Source organism: Eleginops maclovinus, chromosome 23 (genome assembly GCF_036324505.1).
Source record: "Eleginops maclovinus isolate JMC-PN-2008 ecotype Puerto Natales chromosome 23, JC_Emac_rtc_rv5, whole genome shotgun sequence".
Classification (NCBI taxonomy): Eukaryota; Metazoa; Chordata; class Actinopteri; order Perciformes; family Eleginopidae; genus Eleginops; species Eleginops maclovinus.
The window spans coordinates 12,777,009-12,798,726 of record NC_086371.1 but is presented as its reverse complement, the minus strand read 5'-3'; the positions used below and the strand labels follow the sequence as shown (position 1 = coordinate 12,798,726).

The 21,718-nt window shown below is 40.1% G+C and overlaps 3 protein-coding genes across 6 annotated transcripts; 1 reads left to right on the top strand and 2 right to left on the bottom strand.

Annotated features, from left to right (window-relative positions):
- Window positions 1-851: 851 nt before the first annotated feature.
- Window positions 852-8,653, bottom strand: LOC134859973 (uncharacterized). Of its 3 annotated transcripts, none has more exons than XM_063876785.1 (7): window positions 8,385-8,653; window positions 5,291-6,960; window positions 5,067-5,206; window positions 3,548-3,884; window positions 3,268-3,403; window positions 2,972-3,171; window positions 852-2,043 (listed from the first exon to the last, which is right to left on the bottom strand). In XM_063876785.1, the coding sequence occupies exons 2-7, from the start codon at window positions 5,846-5,848 to the stop codon at window positions 1,798-1,800; spliced, it is 1,617 nt and encodes a 538-aa protein (XP_063732855.1). In that variant the 5' UTR covers window positions 5,849-6,960; window positions 8,385-8,653; the 3' UTR covers window positions 852-1,797. The 3 variants fall into 3 exon arrangements, with proteins under 3 accessions (XP_063732855.1, XP_063732852.1, XP_063732854.1); XM_063876782.1 differs by having other exon boundaries at window positions 5,291-6,735; XM_063876784.1 differs by lacking the exon at window positions 8,385-8,653 and having other exon boundaries at window positions 5,291-7,425.
- Window positions 8,018-13,351, top strand: rad9a (RAD9 checkpoint clamp component A). 2 transcript variants are annotated; one of them, XM_063876786.1, is made up of 12 exons: window positions 8,018-8,287; window positions 8,392-8,462; window positions 8,579-8,652; window positions 8,748-8,796; window positions 9,553-9,667; window positions 9,836-9,935; window positions 10,233-10,339; window positions 10,880-10,986; window positions 11,184-11,248; window positions 11,337-11,435; window positions 12,081-12,324; window positions 12,942-13,351. In XM_063876786.1, the coding sequence occupies exons 1-12, from the start codon at window positions 8,254-8,256 to the stop codon at window positions 13,050-13,052; spliced, it is 1,176 nt and encodes a 391-aa protein (XP_063732856.1). In that variant the 5' UTR covers window positions 8,018-8,253; the 3' UTR covers window positions 13,053-13,351. The 2 variants fall into 2 exon arrangements, with proteins under 2 accessions (XP_063732856.1, XP_063732857.1); XM_063876787.1 differs by lacking the exon at window positions 8,579-8,652.
- Window positions 13,088-21,661, bottom strand: tbc1d10c (TBC1 domain family, member 10C). Its single transcript, XM_063876781.1, has 10 exons — window positions 21,542-21,661; window positions 21,038-21,172; window positions 18,962-19,061; window positions 18,679-18,786; window positions 18,461-18,567; window positions 18,045-18,159; window positions 17,768-17,833; window positions 17,341-17,530; window positions 16,778-16,935; window positions 13,088-16,605 (listed from the first exon to the last, which is right to left on the bottom strand). Exons 2-10 carry the CDS (start codon window positions 21,166-21,168, stop codon window positions 14,746-14,748), a joined length of 2,835 nt encoding a protein of 944 aa, XP_063732851.1. The 5' UTR covers window positions 21,169-21,172; window positions 21,542-21,661; the 3' UTR covers window positions 13,088-14,745.
- Between the last annotated feature and the right edge of the window lie 57 nt (window positions 21,662-21,718).

Here is a 21,718-nt window from a genome sequence, read left to right as displayed (position 1 = left end):
AAGCTGCTTACAAATGATTTATCGGGGTGAAGCAGTGGACTATTTATTGGCTGGAGAAGTTAGCAATTACTCGTCGACCCAAAAGTCCTTTTTGTCTTTGTCTCTGTTGCTGTCTGTGTCACCTCTGTGTTTGTCTTTCTGTTGTGACTCTTTTTTCATTGTGTGGAGGCAGCAGCACCGGTGAAGACTGTGAGGTGGAAAAAGAGGCATCTGGATGGCAACCACATCTATGTATGGCCAAGATCAAGCAGGAATCTGTCAAATCAGGGTCAGTACAGTTTTGAAGATCTTAATTCTTCAGTCACTAATAAGTGAATCAAATCAAGGAATACATGTATACATTGATGTGTAGGAGAAACACACAAACGTAAACCAATGATACATATTGTACTTTAATGTTTATTCATAATGATTATAGGACTTGGCCTGAATATTCCTCATTAAATTGGTGGTGTAGGTAAAGGTAAGAAGAACATTTTATTGTAATTCGTGTTGAGTTTCCGGTACAGCTGGTCCTCTTCAGAAGACGGATGCTCCTTTGATTGAGACTATTGTATGTATTGTGTGTGTCCATAAGCCCAAATCAGTATGTTTACTGAGGAAATAGAAATGTTATTTCCACATTTGTATTTTAAATAATAATGAACAAAATAATAAACAGAGCTGATAAACAACAGCCCTTCATGCAGTACACTTTGCACTTCACGCAGTACACTTCCTCCTCTGGGGTTAATTACCCTGGATGGCTGGACAGGGAGCCATTACCTCAAGAGACAGTCTGGTGCTGGTTGGTGCAAGACTGAAGGAGCGGTGAGAGGAGGAGGACAACACAGAATTTCTCATAAAAGCTGTAAAAGCCGCTGGAAGAATATTTATTTCAGCAACAAAATCAAATAAACAGTTTTGCGGATGATGTGACAGTGTATCATCCAATCTGGATCCTCCAGAGAGGTGGGCCTGGATAGAGATGTTTAAACAGGGATATTTTTCATTGTATGAAGTGGGGTTATATGGGGAACGCATCCATAGTCAGTGTATTACCAACTATAGATGATGATCAGCATGCTCCTAGTTTGGTGAAGACAACAGGAGTTACGGCAGAGGAGCGTATAAATGTACACTTCGTGCTTTGGGGCGAAGGCAGCAGCAAAATGTTTATTAGTGACCTAAAAAAAACTTCCTGTGATATTAAGAATATATTTACCTTGCTGTCATAAAGCTCTTTCCCATGTAGACCTGAAACCACCATCTATACTCTCTTCAAAGTCGCCAGACGCCTCTAAAAACAATAAATAATCATTTTGTTTTCAACACATGAGAGATGCAGGTCTATTGTTGCCTCGACTGGTTACTTAGTTTTTGTAATCGAGCAAATTCTGTTATTTAAAATTCAACCAGTATCACACCAACACAAAGTAAACGATTGAGGTAAAATGAAAAAATACTTTTGGCCTTTCTTTTTGGGGGCTGAAATAAAGCGTTAAGCTACTGCCCCCTTCATAACATAACAATGCTTTGTTTATACCGTTGGTTATACACTGACTGTGGAAAAGTACTTTACACAACAATTCAAAATATCAACAATACAGGTACAAAAACACATTCTGGTTTAGTCAAAAAAAGCCCTGAAATAGGCTTCTCTTATCACATGATCAAATATCATTTTGAGCGTTGTTTGTTTGGAGAGGGAGGCATTGAGCAATCAGGCACACAGAGGTGCTTTAAATGTCCAGAGAGAACAAAAGACATTATTTAAGTCTGTCAGACTGAGTCCTGCTTCTGGCAGTTTTACAGTTCCTATCTGTGCTTCCTCCCTGTGTTCCTCTTCAAAGCCAGTATCCAGGCCGGGAGAGCATGCCGGCGTGCTGGTGCCGCCACCTCCTCTACTGCTGCCTGCTCCTCCTCACAATCTTGGTCGGTCACAGAGTCCTCCTCGCCTCCTGAATCCTCCTCCGAGTCTATAGCGTGCGGGACCAGCTCTGGAGGCTCGATGGTCACAACCTTTTCTGAGAAATGAACCCGCCGGTTCTCCTCGACTCGCCTCTGATCAATAGAACAGGGGAAAAGGAACAACAAATTGTGAAGAAAGAAGAAGTCGGACAGAATTTCATATTCACTATTGTCATTCTAAAAATATATGGTCATCTTTATAAGAAGATTGCAGCAGTGTTCACTTGGTACATTTTAAATGAATCGTTTATACTATGGTGCAAGGTTAACATAGGGTTGTCTCAATTTAAGGCAGCTACACATTTAAAAACATTAAATATTTTTACAGGTAAACAGTGCAAGGGTGGGTTCAAATAGGGACCATTATTTCAAAATGTCCCATTTATGTAAAAAATGTTTTTATATTGTTCTTTGCAAGAAATGTTTTGGAAAATGTTTTGTTTTTTAAATCAGAAAGTACTACTGAGATCTAAAATAAAGTGCTGCCAAAGTCAAAAGAAAACCTCATCTATAAATACTTGTTGTTTAACAGACAAAGATATACAACATTCTTATAAGTTAATTGTATTTACCATGAAAGTCCTAAGTGTTGTGTATCAAAAAAGCTTTTCCAAACTAAATCTTGAAGATCAACATTCCTTGACCTGTTCAATGTCATCCAGGACATCTCACAGCACCTACAGTACTTAATGTCCAGTAAAAACGTGTCTAAAGTATACTGTTTTTCTGAAGTTATAATAAAATAAATCAACATACAATCACCATGCAAAGGCCATCAAACTACAACTTTGCTTTTTTGTCCCTGGTGTTTTTCAGCTCTAAGCAAATTCTTAATTTGCTTTGTGCATTGCATTGTGGGAGAACAGCACACTAAAAGCTATTTTTTTTATTAACACAGTGACTCATTTGAGTGCACTTTATTTATTTATTTACCAAGCCTGCTTACAGTAGATGTATAATGGATGTGTATACTCTTCACCACGGGGAGGCAGTGTGATACACAATCTCTGTTTTAACTTACCCTTTTTGTCAGTGTTTCTGGCGAGAACTGTGAATCCTGGGATATTGAGTGTTTGAGAACACTGCAGAGTGCAGGAGCAAAAGGAGTAAACGGAGAGTGAGGTGGAGCAGGACACTTCATGGTGTGTGAAGGCATCATGCTGTCATCATGTTGAGATTCTCCCGTCTCCTCCATTATGTGGTTGATTGTTTGGCTTCCCTCTGTGAGATGATACACAAGAGCATAATTGAAATTCCAACTTACAACTGTCAACATCTAACCTCGGTCAACTCAAAACAGTGACAAGTTGCTCTGACCTTTGCCCGCCTGATTTCCTTCACGTCCTTTCTCTATTTGAAGACTCTCGCTTCTTATTTCAGTGGACTGGTGCTGTCGCTTTCTGTTAAGGTGGGCTCTGATCTTCTGTGCTGAGTTGTCTGTAATATCTGCAGCCTGCAAATAAAAACATGTTGACCAACTCACAAGTGAAAGTAAACTCTTTTTAGGAAATTTGCTTATCGGTGTTTTAATCTTGGCTTCAAATTTGCAATCAAATGATTTCTGTTAAAACAATAAGCATTATAATTTAGATCAAACCTCTAAAAACGAAGAAGGTCGACGGGTTTGTCCATTCTCCATTGGTTCTAACTGATCAGGCGCACTGTGAACATCCCATACTGCAGGCCGTTTTCCTTCTGAAACGTCCATGCTGACTGGTTGGAAAGCGTCAGGGGATATTTGTGCCATGCTGAAATCTGAATCTGGTAATGCTTCAGTTCCCCGGAAGCTCCATGGGTTTTTGAGTTCTGATGGTCTCTGATTGGTCGAGCCTGCTGATTGGTTGGGGTTTAGGAACTTGGCCCACTCTTGACCCGTAACGATTTCATCCAGCAAGCTAAAGGAGCCCAGGCCAAACTCAAAGTCTCTGCTCGACCTGGAACAAGAGAAAAGATTTTTGTCAATCCTGCAAATGCATCTACACCAGACTCAAAATCAGGAATTCAAATCAGGTCAATTTCATTGATGTATGAATCAGGCTTCACTTTAATGCTTAACACTGTTGTTTTGTTCTATCTTGCTTTGTTTTTCTGCGTGTCATTGGTTTATGTTTGGTAGAACGAACAATTGTGTTATGTATAAGTTATTGAAATTATCAAACCAAACCACTCTGTCGCAGAAAAAAGTCCCAAACAGATGCTCTTCTTACTCCTGTTTAAGTGATTTCTCAAAAATCTACAATCTCCAGCCGAAATGAATGAGTCCTTTAAAATAATAAACTAGGTTTTTATGTGTTTTAAAAAGTATTATCTTTGCATCCAACACCTGAAGATTTTTTCCTGTGACCCATAGAACCTTTTTGTTTGATTGTAAAATGTAGCCCCACTGTTGCACTGACAGACATGTTTCTTCTTCCAGATATTCTTTGCTGTGCTTTGATTTGAGTCAGTCCAAAATAAGTAGAGCTGCTGTTAATACTCAATAGTGCACCACATGTATTTGAATCAACAACTGAAAATAGTCACATATTTACTCCTATTTGTGAAAAAACTAGAGTCTTGTTGTTTGGGAAAATAAAAAATAAAAACTTTAAAACAACTAAACTATACATTTGTCACTCAAATGTAAAGATGTATGTCTTGAGTGGGAAATGAAAGGGCTTGGTGTACCATGGAGTAAAACAGACAAGGTAAGAAAAAAGATAATATTGAAAGACCAACAACAGAAAGAAACAACATCTCCAGTCTCATAATGTATCCACTGTCAGGAATCATCTTTTTAAGGAGACAGAGAAAGTCTGTGTGTATGTAAACATGTATCTTTTGAGGTGTTATGAAGATATCGTGAGATTTATCGCACCATGAAAGATTGATCGAAGTGGCTGATGACAGACGTTGTCAGTGATTGAGATGTGCTTGGCACATCAGACCATACATATCTGCACAAACTAATATAACTGCTATGTTTGGAAACGTTTCAGAAATACCTCACATATCTTACTAGTGTCGTAGCAGGACTGAGAGACAAATCAACAAAACCTGACAGTAAGAAAAAAAGAGTGGTGCAGAGTGCAGAGTGTATTTTTTTATATTTTAAGTAGAGTTTGTCGGTAGGTTACCTCATATATTCTTCGTCTTCTGTATGTGTGTGAGGGGTGTTACTAGGATCTCTGCTGTCAAGTGGAAAGAAGGTTCTTTCTTCCTCCCTATTTGAAGTGCTGAGATTGACTGCTGTCTGCAGCTGGGTTTGAGGTGACGTCTGTGAAGTAAACAGCTGCAGTTTCACTTTTTAGTCCATACATTTGAATTTAGGATTTAGAAAATTACCAAATGCTCTACTCACCTCAGTTCCTTCCGCACCTTTCAAGTCTACTCTTACTCCTTCTTTTCCCTTTTTGCCAAAATTCCCTGACCGGACCCATTTCTCCTTGATCTTCTGAGTCCATCTCTTCGTTTTATTCTCTGATAATCGCTGTTTTCTTCTCAAGCTGCTGTTTAGCGGCACAATCTGTAAGTCTTTACTTTGTGCCAAATCTCCAAATCCTCCATTTCCTGTATGCGGGACTTCATTCTCTTGACTTTTAACATTAGCATCTGTTGGCTTCAAAGACCACACATAGACTTTGGGCTTAAAACTCTGGTCCTGGTTTTGATTCTGTCCCATGCTTGTGACAACATCTTTATTGCTAGGCATTGTCGCTGCAAAACTACCAAAACCCTCCCTCGGCCCATCAGTCCTCTCAAAGGAAGCAATATCAGCATCCTTAAGTGATCCAGCAGGAAACAGCTGCCCTGTTCCTGTGGGGGTAATCGCAGGCTGACTGTCCTCACCCGTTTCACCATCAATGTTATCTTTTTGGGAGGGTAAGGAAATGAGACGGACCGTCAACTTCACGGCCATGACCTGGACTTTGTATTTCACCTTTGAATCCAAAGTGACTTCCAGCAGCAGAGTTTCCACACTCCTTTATGGGCATACCATTGGTACTGAACTCAAAGCCATTTCCAGGACTGCTGTTTACTTCCTGGAGGTTGAAAGCTCCTCTCTCTGCGTCCTGCCCCAATGTGGCAGCAACTATGATGGGTACAGGTGTGTGCAGGTATGCCTGGCCCTCTTTTCCCGGCTGGAGCTTCAGTCTCTGCAGCATGGACTGCAGCAAGAGCTCACTGTCTTTTGAATTAGGTGACTGAGACATCTAGAAACAGTACTGCTGTGCATCAAATCCAGAAATCCCCAAAAAGTATCTCAACAATGAGTGCATGGTATCACAACAATATAGTCCACTAAACTGATCGATTCCACAGTCTAATGTAATGTGTAATAACAGACTGAAGACCATGACATAAGAAGTTAGCTGTGTGTAAATCACGTCACCCTTTAAGATTCCTGTGATGGTTGTTTCTCTGTTTTTTATAATCCAATCTTTATTATCATCTTCTTTCTCAGTCCAAAATTCAAGACGGGTCCATCCCTCACGGTTTAATTTCCTCAGCTAGGTTAGAAATTCATCTTTTCCTCTGCGGCTTGTTCTCCTCATGAAAGTTTCACTGTCATACTGCATCCACTCCTCCATAATCCAAAAAAAGTTTCAGCAGCAGTCTCTTTTTGTGTTATTTTGAGCCAGATTCAAAACTATTCCTGACTTTCGTCCTCTGGTGTCTTTTAAAAGTCACTCTCTAACTCCGAACGTCCGTGGTTTCACTACACAAATGTTGTTTTAGTCACACCTCTTCAGCAACAGCCATATCAACTGGGATGGGAGGAGATACAGCAGCGTTCCTCACACACTGAAGCAGACAAACGAGAAAGACCAGTGAGGTGAGATAATTACGCATTGACAGTGACTCTCCCTCTCTCTGTCTCTGCCCATCTTCCTGTTTGTCCTTCCTATCGTCCCATGTCCCTTCCTGGATCTCTTGCTCCACACATGTGCACACACCCTCTTTCTTCCCACCATGACCCTTGAATTGTAATTACAGGGCATTTTCAGTGAGCCACTGCTATTTATGCGTCTTCAGAATGAAAGAAATAATAAAATGTTAGCATGACCTTTGGACTTTCCCTTTTGAAACAAACTGTATTCAGTTTTTCTGTGAACTAAAATATAAAAATCAGGTCTCTACTCTCGTTATAATAGTTTGAGTAGAATCCCATAACATGACACTCTGCTGGAGACAAGAGAGTACAACAAAATGTTGTATTATTCCATTAGTAAATTCTCCATTTAAAATAATTATTGATTTCATTACCAAAGAATAGATATGCATAATAATAATAATTAGAATAATATTAATAAATATCCTATTTTTATATTGTGTTAGCTGTAAATTGGTCCTTCAATTGTGTTTTATTTGTCAGATAATTTACATATTTGTATATTAAGGGTCAACTTGTATATTATACTCTTTAGTTCTGTTTTATTTCTATTTTTTAAATGTTTATATTTTATAATTTTGTATTTTCTGCTCTTTTTAATTTCCAAGTATGTGCAATGATTTGTTTATTTTTGCTGTTGATATGAAAAAAAAAATCAAATTTGGGATCATTAAGTATATCTTATCTTATTAATAATAATAATAATAATAATAATAATAATAATCACTTTTTAAGGATCACTTTTAGTTTGGCCTAATTGTACCTGACTAAATCTTTTAAGAATACTTTTGTAGTTACTTTGAAGAACCACAATATTTTAAATATATACAAATATTATATATCTTCTATATTCCATTAACGTGAATTATTCTAACTTTAATTCTTATTCTTCTTATTATACTATATTAACAATTCAGGTAAAAGCAATATACAAAAAAATATTGTTATTGTTTTATTTTGTTATAATATATTGTTCTGCAAAGTAACCTCTACATATGTCAGATAAATAAAATGATTTATTCAGGTACAAGTTGGCTTACCTAAAAATGAAGCTTAGCTACTATTATTATTACAATTATTATAATGAATTATTATTAATTCAATTATTATTTCTGAAAAATGTAGACACATTGCGCATGCGTGTTGTCTAGCCACGCCCACTTTAGTGTCAGCCTCTCTGATTGGTAAACCGTCAGAAAGCGGGTAATGGCGGCGTAAACAACCAACAGCCCTGTGCAGGATTCTCAAACCGCGGCTGAAAGTAAAAAATAAAGCTACAACTAAACGGAATATGTTTTCGGCACTACCAGGATTACTACTCGGGGTGCAAAACAATAAAACCGCCTTGATTTACTGCTTAGTGGTGTTTCAGCTAACTTTTAGCCCTCTCTAAGCCCTGCTAACTAAACAGAAACGCCTGGTGTGCAGAGATGGACTGCGTCGTGACAGGAGGAAACGTCAAAGGTAGCAAACTATTTTAACCATACCTAAAATACGTCCTATGGTAACGCTAAGTTTCTTTTCATAGTAATATATATGTTGTGTATGTGTGTGTATGTACCGTCCAGTGCTGGCCAAAGCCATCCACTCTCTGTCCAGGATCGGTGATGAGCTCTATGTGGAGCCCCAGGAAGATGGGGTGAGCTGCTCCGATAAAACTGTCTTATACAAAGACACTTCCTCCTGACATGCAGCTTCCTGTTGGTACACTGTTTGCGTCAATGGCTGGTGATGATTAGTTTTTTTCTCTTGTAGCTGGCTCTGCGGTCTGTGAACTCCTCTCGGTCGGCATATGCTTGCTTCCTGTTCGCACCACTCTTCTTCAGCAGGTGCAGACTTTGTGTGTGAACAGAGATAGTGAACACATTTGTAATTTAATTTAAAGGAGCTTTAAACCAACTATCCCCTCCCATTTCTTGTGCAGGTACACCATACCCAGTGGGCCCGCCTTCCGCTGCAAGATGGCAATTAAGGTGTGATGTGAGAAAGAGATGAGCGTACTTTAATGAAATGCTTTTAGTCACCAATTCAGTAAATACCAAACTTCTTTTGTATAACATGCAACTCGTAAAACCCCTTTAAGATGAGCTTAGCTTAGTAATATTGTCCTATTGTTGGGAATCACTGATCCCAATTACATGAATCAGAGCTGAGCCAGCACAAAGGTGGAACAAAAACTCAGTCAGTGCTGGTTCAGAATGTTAGCATGTGTCAGATTAACCCTCTCACTGGTGCTGTCTTGGGTCTTAATATACTGTATATCCTTTATATTTCTCCTGTCCTGGCTGTAATAGTGTTGTGTGGCTCAGTCTGAGCTGCTTTGTTTCTTTCCCATTTGCACAGCCAGATTTTTTTACACCAGATATTAACGTTTAGCCAGGGCACCATGAGGACTTATTCACTGATATTGACCAAAAGTGGTTAGGGTAAGATTGCAGAATGTACCTTCTATACAATTAATCAGAGTTTCCTTTCTATTCTTTGCTACCAATGCTATTTTTCCTGTGATTATTACGTATATCCTATTTTGACCTCCTTCTTTAAACACACATACATGCGTACATGGCAATCATTGTATTTTAATAAAATGAAATAAATAAAAATGAGATTAATTGGATAAATAGCAGAATATGTCTGTGCATATTAACATAAGCAAACATACTGTCCCCTTATTTATATATATATATATATATTTCCCCCCTTCTTATGTTCATCTATGTGTGAGTCAGAGTGTGCAGGCTGTATTCAGGTCTCTTGCCACATTGGAAAAGACTGTGGAAAAGTGTCACATTGAGCTGGACGAGCAGAAGAACCGCCTCACCTTCACCCTGCACTGCAAACACGGTACCTGCTTCCACTCCTGCTCATATGACTCACACTGTTCTATGTGAACGATTCCAAAAGGATTACATCTGATTTATACTGACACGTATTTTAGTCAGCATGCATTCATCACATAGTGTTCTACGTGCTTGTGTACTCAAGGTGTTTGTTTTGGTATTTTCCCTGCAGGCCTCATGAAGACGCATAACCTGTCTTTTCAAGACAGTGAAAGCCTACAGGCAGTGTTTGATAAAGACAGCTATGCCAATGTTTTCAGATCCCATCCCAGGTCTGTCATATCTATTTATTTTTCTCATAAAAAAATGATAGAGGTCACATTTTCATTTTTGCGTATGCCTTGAACCCCTTTGTGATGTTTATATTTGTTTTTCCTCCAGTAAATATATTTCTCAATAAGGGGAAATTATGTTACTGTCAAAGAAGAACCTCCACGAAGACAGATGTTGACTCACCACATTAGCAAACTGTTACATCGGCCCTGCCCAATACATAGCATGTGTCTTTGCCTTCCTCCTTCTTTTTGTTCCTGATTCCATTCTCACGGTTTGTCATCCCTTGCTTTCAGGCTGCTAGTTGATACAGTCGTGCACTTTTCTCCGTCTCTGGAAGAAGTGACTGTATCAGTGAGTGATGATCAGATGTGGGTCAAGAACCATGTCGAAGACGAAGCAGGTGAGTACTTTTTCACCCAAAGGTTACAAATGTACTTAAATAACTGAAAAAAAACATGTAACCTGTGTTTTACAAAGTCACCACACCCTGTTTAGTAATACTTCTTTTTGTAACCTTACATAGCTCAAATGGTGTATTCAGTGAATACTACAGTAAAAACACTTTGCATGATACAAAAAAAAAGAACAATAAAAATAGCTTCAGTCTATTTGGTGATATATAATAATCCACAGCCCCAATCTGTCATTGTGTCTTTAAGGTTGCTATGAATTGGAGAAAATAATGCAAAATGATTTTCAACCCAGTGGTGCCCTCATGTGGTAGAAGGACAGAACAGCAGCATTACAGTGTGTGTTGTTGGCTGTTATACACCAAAGAGGTCATTCAACTCTGCAACATCCCAGCTAAAGATATTTAGGGGGCATTACTGTATATTACTGAATTATAAAATATGTGGTGTTTCGTAACGTGTCCCGGGATTTGTCCTCTATTAACTCCTGTCTTTTTTTATGTTTCTCATTCTGCCCGCTTCCCTCCTAGACCGGTCCAAGGCCATGCTGACGGAGCTGTGCCTGGCTTCAGACGAGTTTGACAATTTTTCCGTCCAAGTTCACAACAGCGTCACCTTTTGTCTAAAGGAGTTACGGGTGAGACAGAGGACAAAGGGAGGGGTAATGAAGTGGCAGAATAGGAGAAATACTCAAAAAGTAGTCAATTTTTACATTACATTTATTTAGTTGACTCTTCGATCCAAAGCAACCTACAATAAGTTGCTTTAGCTATATGGATACACCAGGAATCAAAAATATATTTGATGAGTGAGTTTTTGTCATCTTTCCTCCAGGGTTTGTTAGTGTTTGCGGAGTCGACTGGTCTCCCAATTTCGATGTACTTTGATGAACCTGGCAGGTAAACAAACTTGCATTCATATGTTCATTAATCCTTTGTGTAACTCCAATGTGCTGACGATTGCTTTTTGTGTGTTTGTGTGTGTCAGACCTGTAGTGCTTTCGGTAACAGACAGTGTCCTGGAGGGGAATTTTGTGCTGGCAACGCTTTCTGATGACACCGACCAGCGTAAAAACAACACAAAACGGTATAGTTCAAACCGAATTGAAATCTTAAAATTACGTTGGTAAAACTTTGTGGGGGCTATACATTTTTTGGGCAGAACAAAGTGAACACATTTTTCCATCCCTTGAGTCAACTGACTAAAAGATGCAAGTGTTAAAGCCTACACATTTGCACATTTAAAGGGAGTTGAGAGAGTGCATTGTCAACACTTTCCAGAATCCCATTGTATACTTATTTCTAGCCCTAGTTTAGATAATAGAAACCTTGCACTGGGCTAATTGGCATTTCCAGATACCTGACATGTTAAGGCCTCTCTCAAACCATCTTTGATCTCTGATAAATATATGTTTAATTTACATTTCTCCTACTAGCCTATTTCTAGTTAAGAGGGACATAACTTGTAGAACCTCACTTTTATTATCCGAACAATAATAGCTAAACATTTTTGCATAAAAGCATGCCTAAAGAAGCAATTGGATGAAACGTGAAACCTTAAACTTCACAGTACAGTAACAAGATCATTAGATATATTCTCCTCAGTCATGGCTACTATGACCTTAAGTGTGTGCTGTCTGTCAGTGTCAATGGATGTCAGTATGAATCCAGGGAGAGGCTTACCTCTCACTTCCTCATTGATGTCATATTTCCCTCCATTGTATCTCAACAGAGCACGCACAACGCCACCGCCTGCTCCCGATGACTTCATGAACGACGACATGGACTCCTACCTCATCGCAATGGATACCAGTATAATGCCAGGTCCCTCAGCTTCACGTCCACCCTCACCCCCCTTAGTTAATTCCACATGTTTAAATCATACTGCTGCAGCCAATCACAGGACAAGGCTTCACAGTGAGGAAGAGGATGAGGAGGAAGAAACTGTCGATTCATGCGGACCTCCAAACAAGAAGGTATGGTTTGTTTTCAAATGAATACATTAACTATTGGACTCAAAAGCTTATACATTCATGTTTAAGCAGGGTCTTTACAAAGTCATGAAACGTTTGGAAAATGCTTGATTTTTTTAATTATATATATTTTTTAAGTTAAGAATATGCTTGAGTTTCAAATATATTCTTTAAAAATACTTCCTATTAAACTTTATCAGATTTTTTTTGTACACAATCACTCATTACAAGCAAAAATATTCCAGTCTTTGACATGAAACGATCCCGTCATAATGCTTTATCATACCTTGATCAAAACAGAATTATTTTTTTTTAAAAAAGGTCTTTCACAATTGCATTTATTAGAACAATTGAGACCTCAATGTCTTTATATCCTCATAAAGACAATTTCAAAATGTATGTTTTAAGTACCTTGAAATAGCTTGAATTAACCGTAAAAGGCCTGTTTACTGTTATTCGCAAATATCCAAACTAATCTCAGACAAGGTTAGAGTATGATTCCAGTTAGAGATGAATGAAATATTTATCCAAATCCCATCAGGACTAGGCTTTAGGTAACTTTCGACTGAAGACATTTCTAAATGAAATATAATGTATATCTCTATTTTTCCCTCCCGAAGTTCTGTTCCTTGTTCTTCGGATCGGTGCTTCCCCCGTCCTCTCAGATGACCACTCAGCCGCTGACAGGTCAGGAGGTGTTGGCCAGCGACAGTGAGGATGACGTACAATAAAGAGACAGTGGACTGATTGAAAAGAGACGAAGAGGAAAGAGATGGACTTTTTATTTAACCCACAAACCACCTGCAGCGCTGGAAAAGAAATGGAAACCATGAACCTTTATTTTTCTATCTTTACTGGCCGGTAGAAAAGTTCTACTGGGATTTCATTTGTGCAAAAATATTCAAAGACTAACGACTTAGAGGACCATTTGACAATGAACATGAAACACTTCTTTTTTCTCTATTCAGTTTGTGATCAAAGTGTGATCAAACAAAAAAGCTCCTCTAAATAAAAGAAACATATTTTTGAAGTATGTTTACATTATTTATTTACAAGTTTCAAGTATAAGAAAGATGATCTTCACACAAAAGAAAGAGGGTTTCTGAAGGTCTGAAGCACTCAGAAATCTTGCCTCCAGATCCAATTAAGATTTATTTTGTCAAAAGTATGATTCATTACAAGATACAGAATGTCTAAGAGTCTGTGATCCAGTTTTTGCGGGATGAGTCACATCACTACTCTCTTTCTCTTTTTGCACCTGGAAAGTTTTCCCCCTCGTCTGCGGTTTCTTCCTCTCACGCTCTCTCTCCTTCGCCAACTCTTTCTCTCTCTTCTTCCTCGACCTTTCCTCCTCTTTCTCCCTTCTCTCTTGCTCCCTCCGCCTCCTCCTCCTATCCCTGGAGCTCAGTTTCTCTCCCCCCTCTTCCTCTACAGGTTTCCCTAGCCCTGTTCCATCACTAAAGTCTTGGATCAAGATTTTGGGGACTTGCAGTTTGGGTGTCCCTTTTACCTTTTTTGGCTGCTCTCCTCTCAGCCTGCGGAAGAGACCAAAACGTTTTGGGGGGTCGGGCAGCGACTGTACCACTGAGCTCTCAGTCACTGCAGACAGAGTATTTTTGGTTGTGTTTGCAGTACTGTTTTTAACTTCTGGTTCATGATGAGTAAGCTTTGATGGGCTAGTTTTCTCTGGCATGATGAAGAGATCTTCTGAAAGCCTTCGGGCTAACCTAGACCCGCGGGAGCTGGACGACTTGCGGACGCAGAAATCCTCAGAAGACCTGCTGCTGCGATTCCCGGAGACTTCAGTCCTGCCGCTTTCACCAGGTTCAGCCTGCTGTTTCACAAGGTCAGAATCTGTGTCTTGGATTTGTGACATGCTTTTGATACTAGAAGAATCTTTTGGTGCAGTAGACAGGAAGACGTCGTCCTCACCTACAGTGTTTTTATGGACAGATTCTGGACTCTCTTCCTCCTCCACAGCACCCATAGAGACCTGATTCTCTGGTTGTTCAGGTGCAGGTACCTCTGAGGGACTTGTTTCTTCTGGACTCATCTTCCTATCAGGCTCGACGGTGAGAGTCTCTGCCTCAGCCTGTAAAGGTGCTTCAGAGTCAGTGGTCTCTGTTTCTGTTTGTGTTTCTCCTGCTTGTGTCAGATCATTGCCCACCTGTGCCTCTGAGTTTGCTATCAAACAGCTTTCCTCTTCCTCCTGTGTACACTCTTCATCACACTCTTTCTCCCATCCTTTCCTTGACTCCATCACCAGTTTGTTTGCACCTGCTATTTCTGCCTCTGTGTCTGTTTCCTCTAATAATTCACTGCCTTCTGTTGGCTGCATGCCTTCAGGTGAACATGATATGACTGTTTCTTCTTCAGTCTTTGAGTCTATGTGTTGTTCTGAATTAGTTTGTTCTATATCAGCCTCTAATTCTGTGTGCCTGCATTTCCCACTCCATTTTCTTCAGTCTGTGCCTGTTTTTCAGTGTCGGTCTGTGTTTGGTTGAGGGACTCTTCTTGCATGTCTGTTGCTGCTAATGAAGTGCTGTGGTATTTTCCTTCAAATGCATCTCCCTGTGAGCTGATGTCTGTCACTGTGATCACTTCTTGCTGTTGTGTCACTATTTCTACTGTGGGACTTGTGACATTTGAAGCTTCATCTACATTCTTTAGCTCTGACGCTGTGTCCTCCTGCGTCTGGTGCTCAGTTTCTGGGCTCTGCAGTGGTTTCATGTCAGCCTGAATCATCTGTTGCTCACTTGGGTTTACACTTCTTTGCGTCGCTTCCTCTGTGATTGTTTTTTTATCAGCAACTTTCTGTTTATCAGTCAGATTTTCCTCTGCAGCAGCTGTATGTTCGATTTGTTCCACTTGTTTTTCTGTCTCGTCATTTGTTTCCTTCACCTCAATTTCCAGCTGCTTGCTTTCATGACTCTGCTGCTCCAGGACTTGTGACTGGCTGCAAGAGTCCAGCTCCTCTCCATGTTTATGTTCAGCTGGCCGCAGAGTATTTTCAACAGTCTGATCTTTGGATTGATCTGTTTCCACAGTTGTTTCTCCCGTCTGTTCAGAAGAAATGTTGCTCTCCTCTGTCTCTTTCAGCTCCTCTCCCTGTTCAGAAGAAATGTTGTTCTCCTCTGTCTCTTTCAGCTCCTCTCCCTGTTCATAAGAAATGTTGCTCTCCTCTGTCTCTTTCAGCTCCTCTCCCTGTTCATAAGAAATGTTGCTCTCCTCTGTCTCTTTCAGCTCCTCTCCCTGTTCATAAGAAATGTTGCTCTCCTCTGTCTCTTTCAGCTCCTCTCCCTGTTTGTGTTCAGCTGGCTGCAGAGTATTTTCAACAGTCTGATCTTTGGATTGATCTGTTTCCACGGTTGTTTCTCCCGTCTGTTCAGAAGAAATGTTGCTTTCCTCTGTCTCTTTCAGCTCCTCTCCCTGTTCATAAGAAATGTTGCTCTCCTCTGTCTCTTTCAGCTCCTCTCCCTGTTCATAAGAAATGTTGCTCTCCTCTGTCTCTTTCAGCTCTTCTCCCTGTTCATAAGAAATGTTGCTCTCCTCTGTCTCTTTCAGCTCCTCTCCCTGTTCATAAGAAATGTTGCTCTCCTCTGTCTCTTTCAGCTCCTCTCCCTGTTCATAAGAAATGTTGCTCTCCTCTGTCTCTTTCAGCTCCTCTCCCTGTTCATAAGAAATGTTGCTCTCCTCTGTCTCTTTGAGTTGGCTATCCTCCTTTTCAGTGATTCTTGTTTCCACTTGTTCAACCAGTTCTTTTTTGACTGTTTCTTCTTCATGCTCTGTTGAAATGTTTCGGATTTCTATATTTTCAGACTCATCTGAAGGTTTTTCCTGTTCAGTAAATCCTGTTTGTTTGCTTGGTTCCTCTAACATGGTGTCCTCCTCTTCCTCTACGCTCTTCACCTTTTTGAAATTTAGCTCGGCCCAGCTCCTGCAGTCCTCCTTTGCTCCCATTGAGAGATGCCTCACAACTCTGCCCCCACTTTCCCATTCTCGTGTGTTCGTCTTTCCCCCTTTACCCCACCTCTTGCCAAGGAGGGAGGGAGATAGCGAGAGTGTGGAGGCCGAGCGAGCAAGAGGGACAGACAGGTTCCCTTTCTCTCTCTCTTTCATGTCCCGCTCCTCCTCGTTCTGTCGCCCACTCGCCCACGCCATCCGGTATCCCTGGCAGCGACTTCTCGGGTCAAAAGTGGATGAGGGTCTGTCAGTCCTCCACTTCTTCAACTCCTTCTCCGTCTGCTTCTCCAGATCTCTTGCTGAGAGCTGCACAGAGCACACCTGAGGAAGTAAGAAAAACACTGGTCTCAATTTTATTTTCTCATTATTTTTCATTTGAGATAAGATATTGCATCATGTTGTGGTTTTTTAGCTTGTGGATATGAGTGCTTTCTAAAGTGTTGCTCCAAAATTCTTCACCGGTGTTGAATTGGGATGAAATCAGTTGGCTTACCTCTGCAATAAAAGGATCATCTTCCTCTTGGACCTCCTCCCTGACGCCCCTCAGCCTCTCCAGAGTCTCCATCTGACCCTGACACTGCTTCCTCTGCTCGGCCCGGCCCAGAACCCGACGCACCAGCACTACCGCCACCTGGAGCAGCACCCGCACCCCTGAACAGAAGAGAGGAGAGGTAGGAGTTTTCAGGGAGATGAAAACAGAGCCACATCAATCACAACATATGCGATAGATAAGTCCTGCACACTTTATCATTTTACATAACAATCTTTAAATCACACACATTTGCAGCTTAATTCATTGATGTAAGTTACGTTGTTTTATGGATATTCTTTGTTGAGATAATGCAAATACTGATACATGTCTATTATCTTGAGCAGTAGTAAGACATTTCTGTTGTTGTTCTTGCACATAACTAAGACTATAGAAGAGTTTTTCGAGGGGACAGACAAGAGGGTCCCAGGTATACATTTACTAATGTTGTAAAACATTTTTCCTGTCTTACTTTCAGGAGGTAATGTGTTTGTTTTGACCCATAGTGGCCTATATTGGGGACATACCATGGCAGAAAAAAAGGTCCCAGACTCGGAGCAGTGTGTTGAAGGGCAGGTGACGTGTGAAGAGACACATCAGCCAGTCAGTGGCGAACATGAGGGGCTCCACCCCGTGGTGCTGCAGGTGTTTGTGAGCAGCTGGACATGTTCTTTTCAAGACCCAGGTCAGCATGCCCGCATCAAAAAGGACTCCCTCCTAAAAAGGTACGCATGTTTAGACAGTTCAGTAATACATATCCGAGTAATAGCTGGTTTCATCAGTTAGTAATTTCATGATAACTTGAAGTTTTCTTGAAAAATGATGTACAGTACTTCGTTACTAATGATTGGGAAAACAATATTACATGTACATTTGTAAAACATGTTGTGTGTTACATAAATAAGTGCAGTCCCAGGTACATTATGTACTGTATGCATGTGTGCAGGACCTCACCAGCAGAGGACTGTAGTATCCAGGCAGGTACTGCTCACTGATCTGCACCAGACACCAGAAGGCCTCCTGCAGAGGTTACATCAGGTGAAATGGAACATCAAATCATAATAAATCAACATCAGATGCCACAATAGCCCCTCTTTAGTTAGGACAGTACTTGTGTGTAAATGTCTGAAAAAGGCTTTAGCTGTCCACTCAAAATAATTAATGCAATGTTTCTTGAGATGCATTTGCAACTTCTCCGGACATAAGGGTATACGGTGTTATTGATTGCTACCTCAGCAGGCATGTTCATCAGCAGCACCGCAGCCACAGGCCCCTGCGCCTGGCAGTAACCCTCCTCTGGTTTGTACTGAGTGAAGGCTTTCAACACCCGGAACAAACCACGCTGCCTGCACACAAACCACAGCAATCAGTCGCACAAGCAATCACAAAAAATTCACATGCAATATTAATCGCAGATTATGTTGTGTAGATAAAAAATAACCTTTAAATAGAGAGGTAAATTGACAAAGTGAAAATGTAGGCAGGTCAACATCACTGTCTAATTTCTTAACTGTTCTGTAACAGAAAGACAAACAAGGCAGGACTTTAAATATGAAGTGGCAACAGCTGAGGCTGACTGAAGAATAGGAATTTTCAGAAGCTAAAAGCTTGTCAACAGAAAGAAATCGATGTAGAAAAGTTTCTTACCCATGTCCATCCTTGGAAAGGAACATTTCATGGAAAGGGAACTGTCGGTCCAGGTCTCTCTCGATCACTTCCACCCAGCTCTGCAGAGCCGGCTGCGAGTCCAGGGACTGTGACAGAGACAGAGAGTTAAATTCAAACATATTTTTCTGATTCAGATGGTAGCTGTTGCTGCTTTTTGGAAAATCATAAACCATCATGAGAGTTTTTAGTTTTCTTGCCTGGTAGAGGTTTTCGTTCTGTTTCATCTGGTCAGTGGCTCCACACAGCAGAGGCCAGCACTTAGCTCTGAGTGAGGCTGGGATGCCTTTCTGACACTGCACTTTGACCTGCAGGGACGGTGGTATCAGGCACAGGAACAACAAAAACAAATTATTCTAATCATTTTTTATCAGGGTGAAATGCGCACACAGGCATTTTTTCACAGCAACACATTTTCAATCACAACAGGAAAAGCACTGGTGTGACTGATAACATGAAAAATGCCTCTTAGAAGGGACGCACCTTACTGGTCTTCTTCAACAAGATGCGATCCCATTGGCTGATGATATGTATCCACTTGGTCTCCCTCTGCCTGACCAACTCAGGAGGTGGGCCCACAGTCCTGACACAAAACAGTGTATATAAAATTAAACACCCGGTAAGTGTTTTAGAAATCAGACAGGAACAATACTTCAAACATCTCATTAATAAGAACGGGGCATTGTATTGCGAAATATCTTATTTGCACAGATGTATGTAGTTGTAATGTTTGAAAAATAGCGCTTCGTCAGGCAAATGGTTTTTGATAAGTAGAAATCATTTTTAATAGGTAGTTGCTCTGAAACCAAACCCACATTACATTCACCATATGCAATAGGAATGCATAAATACCAAACATCAGTTCACTATAATAACAGCCACTAATATCATAAATCAAGCCAGGAGATAATAACAATCCTTAATGTGCTCCTAAATGCTATCAATAAATACGTCGAATGCTTAAAGTCCCAAATACTAAACAGCATTTTGATTAAGATGCCTGCCTAAAAACTGCAGCTTATATTTCTAAATGAACCTGTAACATGTAACATAACAAAACTGCATCAATGAATAAATACAAAACTAGGGCCTGTAATGTGTGTCATTTGTTGACTGTACAGCGTTAAGGCTCTCATTAAACTGCAGGCCTTTAAGTCAAAGTGCAGAGCTGCTACTGCATGCACTTTGTGTGTTGTCATTATAAGAAGACCGCGCACCAACAAAACAAGACAGGAAACAGGAAAACCACACGGTAGCAGAGTGATGTCTCCATGGCAACAGGTCAGGATGTTATGAATGGGGAAAATGTCAAGACGGCAGGTAGCATTTTGTTCAGCTTTACTGAACATGAAGCTGCATTCTTCATCTTCACTGCCAAGGGGTGTTGTTTCTTTGTTGATTGGAATTGATGGAAATATGTAGTCAATTTATTGTGAATTAAATGAATCTGAAATTTAAAAAAATGCACCATATATTTCATGTTCATCTTTTATTGTATCAACTCGTTCATAAATGGATTTGACACCTTAATACAGAATTATATTTATCAACATCATTGCACCTCCCCTACACTGACTGTACTGTCAGTTAGATATTTTTCTGTCTTCCTTTTTGAATGTTACCTTGGGTTGAGTTTAGGACTCTCTGCACTCCAACTGGCTGACATTGCTTGTTTTTAAGTCTCTCTCCGGCTTCAAAACTTACAATTTTCATCACAAATTAAAGTCTTACAAAACCTCCTGCAAAACGAACAGTATTTTTGTTGATGAACATGTAAAAATGACAACTCATAAATATCTATATTTAACTGTAGGTTTAATGCACTGGTTAATGACCTTTCATGTTGCTGTCCCTCATGTTTGCGCTCTATAAAGTTGAAACTGTTTGAAAAAAGGTTGACTTTCACTTAAGAGAAACAAATGAATAACTTCAAAGATGAAACATACTTATTACCAACTCTCCACAAGTAAAAAACACGGATTTTAAAGCTCTTTAGATTCTCATAGCTGCTTCACCTGATTCCAAGCTCCCCATACACATCTTTGGTGATGCTACCTTAAACCATAATGCACCAGAAAAATATGAAACACTCCTTCTTTAAGTATTAGACTTGCTGAATGTTTAAAGGACATTTGACTTTTTATTATAGCCTATAGCTGGTCTGTTTAAAAAAAAAAGTATTATAAACTAATGTTCTGCCTTTCTTGTTGTAGTGTTTAAACATTGTCTGCATTTTACTTGAGCCATATTTTATTTGCCCAGTTGGATGTGTCTTAGATGCAGAGGCAGTTCTGTTGTATAAGAGCGTTGGATTGAAATTCTGGTTGTCAGATGCATGTTCTCAATAGAGATACAGTATGTGGTCTTGCTTTGTAAGAAGATTACTTGGTTTGTGAGAATCTCACATGACCCCTTAAAAACCAATTAACCTGCGATCTACTTAAGGGATAAATTCTCAGCATCCAGAGGAAAAACTTGTTTTAAATCTCCATAAAGATTTCCTCTTATGAGAATTAAAACAGAGAACTAGTACACCAGCACAAATGTGGAAGTGCTCACCCAGCTGTTGAACCATTAGTTAGAATGAAGCCAAAGCGGTCCGTCTCAGGTTCAGGGCCAACCTCTGACCCTGCATCAGATCCAGAGCTGTCCTCTTCACTGACGTTCTTCTGACTCTTTGGACTCAGCATCTTACTGTAGAAAGAAAGATCTCATCATTCATGTGACTGTATTTCCTTATCATGATTATGTGAAGCTGATTCAGCTTTACACTGTCTTCTACATGTGGACGTATCAAAGACGTTCAGCACAAAATCTCTGTTTTGAATAGGCTATGTTCAGGTTGTTATTCTTCGAAGAAGATGTCTTCTTGCTACACTTAGGAACATTTTACAAGCTTTACAACACCTATTCCTTTCAAGCCACGCTTATGACTTGTTTGTGGCTTTTTCAAGCATCGGCGTAGAGTAGTTTAAGTCTACTTCCTCGTTTCTGAATGAAAACATAACCAACAAACGAGGACTGTTGTTAAGTACCTAAGAATATGCATTTTGAAGTCATTACCTTTTGTATTTCGGTCATGTTTATCACTCGGTAGATGAGGTGAAGTGTGAGATCCTCCAATGACCAGGAAGGAAACACTTCCCCTCTCTGTCTCTGTGTTTCTGTCTGTCTGTCTGTCTGTCTGTCTGTCTGTCTGTCTGTCTGTCTGTCTGTCTGTCTCTCTCTCTCTCTTTGGCC